This window comes from Manduca sexta, chromosome 28, assembly GCF_014839805.1.
Source record: "Manduca sexta isolate Smith_Timp_Sample1 chromosome 28, JHU_Msex_v1.0, whole genome shotgun sequence".
In the NCBI taxonomy this organism is placed as follows: domain Eukaryota; kingdom Metazoa; phylum Arthropoda; class Insecta; order Lepidoptera; family Sphingidae; genus Manduca; species Manduca sexta.
The window spans coordinates 5609204-5618456 of record NC_051142.1 but is presented as its reverse complement, the minus strand read 5'-3'; the positions used below and the strand labels follow the sequence as shown (position 1 = coordinate 5618456).

Genomic DNA, 9253 nt, shown 5'->3' with positions numbered 1-9253 from the left:
ATAATATTTATTTATATAGCTGCACAGTTGTAGTAATAAGTATATAATATGTTTATATTATAGTTGAGAGACTATAAAATTTAATACTTTTTGCCTTCGAACACAATATTTGTAATAGATACCAAAGGCGATTGCACAACCTGTTTACTCACTATATAAAGAGGCTCATTAGATTTAATGGACTAGTTGAAAACAAAAATATTAATCTTAAGATCTACTAATGCTTTTAAGACACAAATTGAACAGTTTAGGAACACTTGATAAGTTGTTATGTTGTTGAACTCAACTTTGTTTTAAATAAAGACTACGAAAGTTGTCTGAAGTGTTATCCAAACAGTTATAAATACTTTTGTCAATACAATATTTTACCCTTGAATTGTATACGATCGCCAAATATTTTATATTTACACGAATACTTTTAATTTGCACTGTTTTTGTTATGACTTGAAAATAAGATTTCATTCGGACGATCTACCATCATATAGTTCTGTACCTTCAAGGAATAAGATACGTTACAGGAGTATTTATTAAATTTGTAGATATTTGTCTGTCTTTCCATGTAACAGGGCCCTTTCCTAAGAAACCACTTATAATGTGAAATTACGGTTGCAAGTACTATATATTCGACGTAACATTTTGTGTCATTCCGAACTAGGTCATAGTAAGTAACTACCTACATCTCAGGAAAAAATATATTATGTGCCTCCTTTGGAAAGATTTATAAATTAATAGCCTATCTTAGGTTAACAGAGCAACGTTTTATAGCTTTTGTTTCGTATCCCAATTCTTCGTGATCGTGTTTACGTGTCAACTCCAAAATTTTTATCACTTCCTTACAATAGATAACTTAAAAAACGTAACAAAAAATTTAAAGTATATTTAACAATATAAATGGCTATTTCCCTAATTATAATTGTTTATAGTATGAACTTTGCTCACCAAACAAAAAATCGCGTTTCTTTAAAATGTATAGACGTAAATACGTAATACCGGCTCTGAAAAGCAAGTTCGTGATCGAATTATACAACAAACGATGTATTTTTTAAGTCGAGTAGCTAAAGCGGTGACAATCACTTATTGCGGCGACATCTACGCAAACAGGTCAGTCGATTCTTGATACTATCACAGGCCACATTTAAACCACAATCCAAACAGACAATAGACGTACTGGTGAAGTTCATAATAAGTGTTTATGTTGTATTATCTGGTTATTATTTTTTTGTACATTAGTGTAAGTATTTGTTTATGAAATATACACTTAAATAGTCTAATAACCATATTATTTTACGTGTCATCTTATTTTTTAATATTATATTTTACTATGCGGTCTTTTAGAACAAATACAAATTATAAATGAATGAAGCAAATCAAAGACTGTTATTGTATTGTATAGTGTATTATAATATAAAAAGCAAAATTGTCTCATCATGTCCGTATTATGTATACGAAAATATATTGATGAGCTTATAACCTTTGACAATAAACAATCAAAGAGCAACAGCTGTTTATTACGAAATATCGTATTGCACTATCTATAGTTACAGTAAATAATAAATATTCATAATACGATATGCTGCTAAGTCCCAACAAAATAACTAAGTATAAATATTTACCTAGATTCTATTTAACCCATAATCGCTGTTTGCAACATTTGAAATACGCTTTTATTATATAATTATAACATAAAACGAATGCTTAATTTGATTTATTTGCCTAATATATCATATTTAAAACAAAGCAATGATCGCGGCTTAGCCTGTGTGAAAAGCCTTACCAGCTACAAAGTCCCTTAAAAATTATTTATAGCGGCATCTTTACACCAGCCATCTATTTAAAAACTAATAATAACAATTAAAAAAAAACACAAAATTTGTTATAGGAGCTAATTACCGGTGTAAAAAGGCGTTGTACGGGCGATATTAAATATCATTAGTGTTTTATTGACTCTAGCGGGAAAGATTTTTCACGCGGGCAATGTTGCGAACTAGAATTGGTTTATAATATTGGAAAGAAGTAAGGTATAAGCGGCGATAATCTAGTTGGTTGTAGAACGGGCTGACGAGACGAATGTCTGCAGGATCTAAACACACACATCTCTGACTTTTATAAAATTATGTGTGTATCGTTTGTGAATTATAGCTTGCTATAACGGTGAAGGAAAACATCGTGAGGAAACCTGCATACCTGAGAATTTCTCTATGGGAATTTTGAGGGTGTGAGATCCCTATCAATCCGGATCCAGCGTGATGGACTAAGGCCTAATCCTTTTCAGTAGTAGAGGCCCCAGCTTAGCCGTGCGACAGTATATAAAACAGGGCTGATATTATTATTATTATAAGATACATTGTTTATTGTTTTGTCTATATCACGTAACATATAAAATAATGTTTCACAAACAACGCCCTTACGTTTTTATTTTAATCTAAAATTTTATTGTTTGGGTTCTACATGCCTTCGGGGTCGGGAGTTGCCTACGCATATCCTTACAAGAGTTTCTTTTTACGTCTTCAATTAAAAGTACCTATTTATTTATTTTTCTCTATTTAAATGCAACGCAATACTGTAAAACTTTACAATTCTATAACAGACTTAAAATTTGATTTTATTCCAAAAAACGACCTTAGGTGAATTGGAACCATTTAGTCGAATTAGTTAAAATTAATTATTTTTCAAAGGTATACAAGTAGTATAATTCCAATATTTAATCGACATTCTCATAATTTCCAGTTACAAATCAATATCATGGCAGAAGAAATCGACTTCGAACGAGAATACTCGCCTAGCAGATGGTCAATACGGTTTTCGACTCCAGGAGAAGTCATAAAGTACCATGTAGAACATGTCACATCAGGTAACTAGCTATTCGTTTTTAAACAAATACTCGCTAATTTTAAATAATGGACAGCTAATGTGTATAAAGTGCAAAGGTTAAAATAGAAGCCATAAAGTTGCCGCAAAATACATGACATTATTTTGCCATAAGTAACTATCAATGAAGAAACTTCCCTTAAAGAGTATCGGTTGTTCAGAATGTAATATCCATTATTAAGCTAAAAAATCTTATGAATTTATATTTTCAAAATTTAGAAACACAGAGTTATTTAAACCCAATTTATTGCAGGGCAAATGCATATGTATTTATCACTGACTTACTAAGCACATAACCGGTTTCGACTTTCAACGATATGCATAACTAATACTCGACCGTGCTTAGTTATAATCTTGTTAATATTCCACACATCGTGAGGGTGACTAGAACAAAAAATCTTCTATTCATATTTGATAAAGGCAGGGTTATTTAGAGGTTGCATTCTTTTAATAGCCTTTTTTCTAATATTCAGCCAGTTTAGCAGCGACCAATAACATTCCACATGAATTGGACATCGAGTATGGACCCACGCTCGGACAGAAGTTGGACATTCTTGGGACTGACTTGCCGAAAGGTAAAATATGCTGCTCTAGGTGATATTCACGACCTTGCTTGAGTAGAACACTTTTTTCAGAATACAAGTACTATATGGATTTCTGGTATAAAAAGTCTAAGAGACATGACCTGTATAACAAATTTCACGGACATCCATTTAGCCGTTTCTGCATTTACTTCTAACGAACATCCAAACATCTTCACAAACTTCTACATTAGTACGACTTAATATAAAAATCATATATAAAATGATAGCGCTTAAAATACGTTCATGTTGCTCTATTGCCGAACATTGCCAACACCTAGCCCAGTTTGTATTTTGTAAGACATTTTGATTTGATGCGTAGCGAGTAGAATGACAGGTTGTTGAATGAAATAAGATTGCGCGAAAGGAACACGCTTATGACATATAGAAAGAACGTCTTATCTCATTGGAAAAAAGAATAATTCATCTAAAGGTGAAAGTTAGTGTGACCGAAGAAAGCCCAGTTCCTAACAAAACTCACCATCCATGTTTTTAATATTTCTTTTTGCGATGTAGTGCAAAAATACACTACGTTTTTTGTTAATTATTTTATTATAAAATTTTATAATATGTAGTGATATATTGCAATTTAATCAAAGGATTTCTTTATATTCTATGAAGGGATTTTATGAAAAATGTATAATTACGTGGGCCTTAGAAGGTTCTTTTTTACCTTACCAAAGTATTTATTATACTTACACTTAAAGTATTTTTTATTTATTATACAAATCAAGATATTCAATAGTATGGCATAAACAAATAATAATGAAGATTCGTATTCAATGTAGAATAGTGTACTCGTACCTATACATGGCTGATATTATTCTTATCGAATCCCAGCCCTTTGAGCCAACGTAATAAACTATTGTGTTATGAAATACTGTAAGCGTGCCTATCAAACCCCTTATGAATTTCACGAAACGCGCGAAGCCGCGGGGTTTTATTTTCAATAATAAGTTGGATTGTCATATCACATCCCTCGACATTGTAATATACCCGCGTCAAACAAACATGTTATTTACCAAAAATAGTGTTCAGTTTTTGCAGACGCGAATGGACATTGAGATGGGAGCGTGTTCCCGAATCCTTATCACGATGATTAACGCTTCGCATCTGACACACGTAATATCGTTTTAAATCGTGGAATGTTCTAGTAAATATTTACGTTTTATAACTTTACGCGTTTAAATTATAGTTCATATTTAGTAAAAAAAAAAAAACTGAAATAAGATTTAGCACGTAACAACTTCATACAAACAAAAACAATTACAAAGAAATTTATGCAATTTACAATGCTACAGAATGTAGATCGTTTGTCTTAAATTGCAAGATATTCGAATGTAATTATTTTCAGTAAATAAATATTCATCAGACAGCAAATCCACGATTAAGAATAAATTCCAGCAAAATAACGAAATACAGCCAATATAACAATGTTTTCACATATAGAACTGTTAATTCCATAAAAACGTGCGACACGTCGCGTAGTCCCACGCTATCGTGTAAACAAAAACCTTGGACACAGATTTTTTTAAACATTGATGAGTTTCAAGCACACCGGTTAATGGTTTAAGTACCTCGGCCTAAATAGCAACCACATTACCCAACATACTGAATTACAAATCATTGCGTCACACTCATCATCCTGACAGTCATTAGATATCAGTCTCACAATGTCCGACAATTGCACTAACTATAGTGGAAAGGAAATGGGAATATACACAAAGCATACTGCTTCTAACAGCAGAAATAGATATTTATTTATTTATTTATTTATTTATTTAACACAAAACAGGTTACAACTAAAAATACACCAATTATTGATTACAAAATATGCTTACTTCTAATCGCAACCCAAAACTTGTGTATAAAGAAAAGTTAATTATATAATACTAATTAGATACTACGACATACCTACAAAAAAATATTTTGCATATAAAGTCTACCTAGCATAATTATTATAACAAGAGATCGAAATTAGACCGTTGAATTTAATATATTAAGAACACATATTACATGTATAAATTAAATTTATCTGCATAAATATAACTAAATGAAATATATTTTTTTTTATATGAACTTTAACTCTTGGTCTCTCGTGAATCGCCGGCGAGCCAAGACAGCTACATGACATTTGCGTGTGTCACGGGATTATAACCTTATATACTACATATATACTACATAATAAGGTTATTTTTCCGTCACACGCGTAGCTGTCAATGTTTGCCGGCAAACATTCAGCTACCTCACGGGTTAATTATGCAAAATCTCATACTCTATACGCGCAATGAGTTTAAAAAAAGTAAAACGTATTTCTTAGCGAATTAATATGTAAACGTCATTTCCTTGCGATCATCAAAACAATTCTATTCAAATTCTTCAATATTTACTCATACTATATTGTACTTTCCAGACGCCCCAATCTTCGTATACATACACGGCGGTTTCTGGCAAATGCTATCTCGGAATATATCCCGGTACGCAGCGGAACCGCTCCACCACGCAGGGATTAAAACTATAGTGGTCGGGTACGATCTCTGCCCGACGGTCGGTCTTCAACAGATAGTCAGTGAGGTGGAAAACGCAGCCAAATACGTATTCCAATACGCCGAGAACATGCGATCTAGGTACGAAAGACAAATTGTTTGATATTGATGGCCTACTGACCCGAAAACTAAATGACGTCTCCTGCTTCAGAGCTACTACATGAATGTTTCTCTTTGTAAACTTTGTGCATGCTATTAATTTTAATAGGTCAGGTAAACGTTTCTTATAAGATATACCTTTTGTACACAGTTGCGTACAACGATTATGTTCTTTCATGTTTTATTCGATAAACATATTCGTTCCATCACTCGAATATGATACTCGATACACGAACCGCAAAAAGGTTATCAACCCGTTCTGAGATAGATACATTTTATCTTCATACATAAAATACAGATTGTTGTTCTATTTTTAGGGGAGTATACTTCGCCGGACACTCCGCGGGTGCTCATCTTGTGGCTAAGATACTCTCGAATGCATCTTTACTCGCTAACACTCCGGGTAGCAATCGTTTAAAAGGAGCCTTCTTGGTCTCTGGTGTCTATAGTCTCCAGGAGCTGTTATATACAACGGTTAATGATGCTCTTAACCTCACTGACGAGCTTGCAAACACCCTGTCACCATATTTTGACAACTTCGCGCATTTAAAGGATAAAGAAATTCGAATAAACGTCATTGCTGGACAGCACGATACATCAAGGTTCAAGAAACAGTCCAAAGAATTTTATGAACTCCTGCATAATAAATACTCTTTGCCAAATGTAAATCTAGATATAAAAGATAATTACGATCATTTTGATATAGTTGAGTGCTTCTCAAACAATAATAATTATTTAAAAATGCTGTTGATTCAAGACATAGAAAAATACTTATAAAATAAAATAATAATTGTAGAAATAAATTTGACTTTTAAAGTTGCTATATGTGTAAAAATTGCTACCTCATACCTGCTAGCCTTTAGGAATACGATTTTTATTATTACAACATAGTATAAATAGGCTATACAAACACGTACTCAGACGTATTACGAAGTTTTTTTAACTCACTACCTTAGTATCCGATTCAGGCTAACTAACTAGCGTAGTCAAAGTTTATCAATTTTAATCATTAAACAAACAACCCCATACAATGTATAGTTTGATCCATAAATAAATTTACACCTGATGACATTATTAATGTATTTCAGTGCACAAAGTGTTGGTAAAGTTGAAGAAGTTAGCGTTAGGCGGGCGGCGCGGCAGACTGGCTCGCGCCTCCGCCCAAGCCACACCGCGACCGCGCCATGCGACTCCACGGCATGCGATCGCAACTACACGACTAACAATGAAATCACCATCACCATAATCTAACAACTGTGAGGCTGGCAAGCAATATAATATAATCAGCGTAATTTAAAAGTTTCCAAATAGTTTTTAGAAGTTTCAAGTATTTCTTACGTGTTTAGTATTATTGTGCTTTATCGACTAGATATATATTTAAAGGTAAGTTTTTTATTTTATTAGTAATTATTTAATTGCACGATAGCATCTATTATTACAAGTACTTAAATAAATAACAATACGTTTGTCCGTTGTATAAACGTTTATATTTTGAATCAAGGAAACAAAAAGATACAAGTCAAGGAAGACTAAAAGATAAGGCCATAATATTCAGTTACCAAAAAAATAAAAGAATCACACAAAGTAAATATTTGGTTCACACAAATATTTACTTTTTGTTTCGGGTTTTAGAGGTAAGACTCCGGTCACTTGAAGTTCCTGAAACTTACAATGCATGACTTGTGTTTAAGAGTCAAGACAAATTATGTCTGTGCGACAATAATTAGGTCTAATATAAAATCTAATTTCCAGATTTTAGCTTTTTCTCCATAGCTCTGACTGTTTGAATCAAAGCACAAAGTTTCTAATCGTTATTTTTCTTAAGATCCACTTACTCTTCCCAATTTCAAGATCTTCTTTCAAACAATTCTTACATTTCCTAAATCAAATTATTCAATTTCTATGAAAAAATGATACCTATGCTCTATATCCACCCTAATGGTTCAAACTATGTATGTTCCAAAGATCATCTGTTTACTTTCGTCCACTATTTCTGTAATTTAAGAGTTGCTTTAGAAATCTGTTCCACCGCTAGTATGGGGGTGGCGCAACATACGTTCACAAGCGTGATGCAGAAATAATTAGATGTAATATTTACGGCCGGCCGGCTCGAACCCCCAGGAGGATCCATTTCTGATAACATCGTGTTTGAAAAACCCATGTAAACGTTTTGACGGAGGAATCAATCAAGCCAAGGTCTCCTAGCCTTACAGTCCACATTTGCAGACAAGTTAAGATGGTTGCAATAAAAATTTACTTATTCTGTAAAAAAAATATGATATTCATATTATGTGGGTAGCTTTAAACTTATTAACGTGTTTTAAAAAATTAAATAGTACTAATATCATATTTTGCGGCAGGATTTAAAATATTATATAAAATTTTACATTTATTCAACACAATTTTTACACCAAATCATGGAATACGGCATATTTAAGCTATACGCGATATTATAGGAGTACTTTTCATTAAGATATCTAAAAATTTGTAAAATAAAAATAAATCAAACTTTCTGAAAATTACTTGAAAACGTACCCTTCCTTTTTTTTAGGTTACTATACTGGTGAACAAATAATCAAGTTACGTGTTGGTTGCAATCAGTATCTATTTTGGCTCTCGCATATTGAACAAAGTAAAAAACCCAATACATGATTAGTTTCTTTTTATCCAGTGATGTTGCATATTATGACGCAATTCATGTATATTTTTCACATTTTATATTTTGGACATTTTAAGTAGGATATAATCCGTCTGTAATTAAGAATGAATTAAAACAGACTTTAGAATTATTGTGTATGCCTGTAAAAAACACCTACAGTTCTACAAACAAAAAATATAAATTAATTTTAGTTAGATCATAATTTATTTAATGAATATCTTTGATAATTATAAAAAAATCAACCCTTAATTATAACACAAATATTTATGCGCTTTGAATTGCCGCGCCATCTGATGATCCTAAACCTACCTATAACCATTAGCGGTATAATAACTTTTACGTTAGAACAATAATGAATCCAGCCATTAATTTGAACTGTACAACTACTAAACAACGAACCGTTGGAATTTGATCCATTTAACAGGAAACCATGTCAAGGCAGTATTGGTCCGATGGTATTCTTTAGCGTCGGGTCCGGTCGCGGCGCTAGATTCATTGTT

At 32.4% G+C, this 9253-nt stretch overlaps 2 protein-coding genes across 6 annotated transcripts in view; both read left to right on the top strand.

The window, feature by feature from the left end:
* Positions 1 to 697: 697 nt before the first annotated feature.
* On the top strand, positions 698 to 6915 carry LOC115451427 (kynurenine formamidase). 3 transcript variants are annotated; one of them, XM_030179741.2, is made up of 5 exons: positions 698 to 1101; positions 2728 to 2851; positions 3342 to 3443; positions 5863 to 6076; positions 6412 to 6915. In XM_030179741.2, exons 2-5 carry the CDS (start codon positions 2743 to 2745, stop codon positions 6869 to 6871), a joined length of 885 nt encoding a protein of 294 aa, XP_030035601.2. In that variant the 5' UTR covers positions 698 to 1101; positions 2728 to 2742; the 3' UTR covers positions 6872 to 6915. The 3 variants fall into 3 exon arrangements, with proteins under 3 accessions (XP_030035601.2, XP_030035597.2, XP_037300176.1); XM_030179737.2 differs by lacking the exon at positions 698 to 1101 and adding an exon at positions 1111 to 1231; XM_037444279.1 differs by lacking the exon at positions 698 to 1101 and adding an exon at positions 2079 to 2115.
* Positions 6916 to 7186: 271 nt separating this feature from the next.
* Positions 7187 to 9253, top strand: part of LOC115451071 — a 37093-nt gene continuing 35026 nt past the window's right edge. Inside the window, exon 1 of one of the 3 annotated variants that reach the window (XM_037444276.1) lies at positions 7187 to 7350. The gene's annotated coding sequence lies outside the window, so the exon portion shown is untranslated. Of the gene's footprint in view, positions 7478 to 9253 lie in introns of all 3 variants that reach the window. The other 2 variants (XM_037444275.1, XM_030179266.2) reach the window with 2 other exon arrangements.

What these genes read in the sequence shown, in the direction of transcription:
- LOC115451427 (XM_030179737.2), top strand. Translation starts at nt 1,193, where the DNA reads ATGTTGTATTATCTGGTTATTATTTTTTTGTACATTAGT. An exon ending in TTATTTTTTTGTACATTAGT is followed by an intron (nt 1,232 to 2,727) that starts GTAAGTATTTGT and finishes CATAATTTCCAG; the next exon opens with TTACAAATCAATATCATGGC. An exon ending in TGGGACTGACTTGCCGAAAG is followed by an intron (nt 3,444 to 5,862) that starts GTAAAATATGCT and finishes TGTACTTTCCAG; the next exon opens with ACGCCCCAATCTTCGTATAC.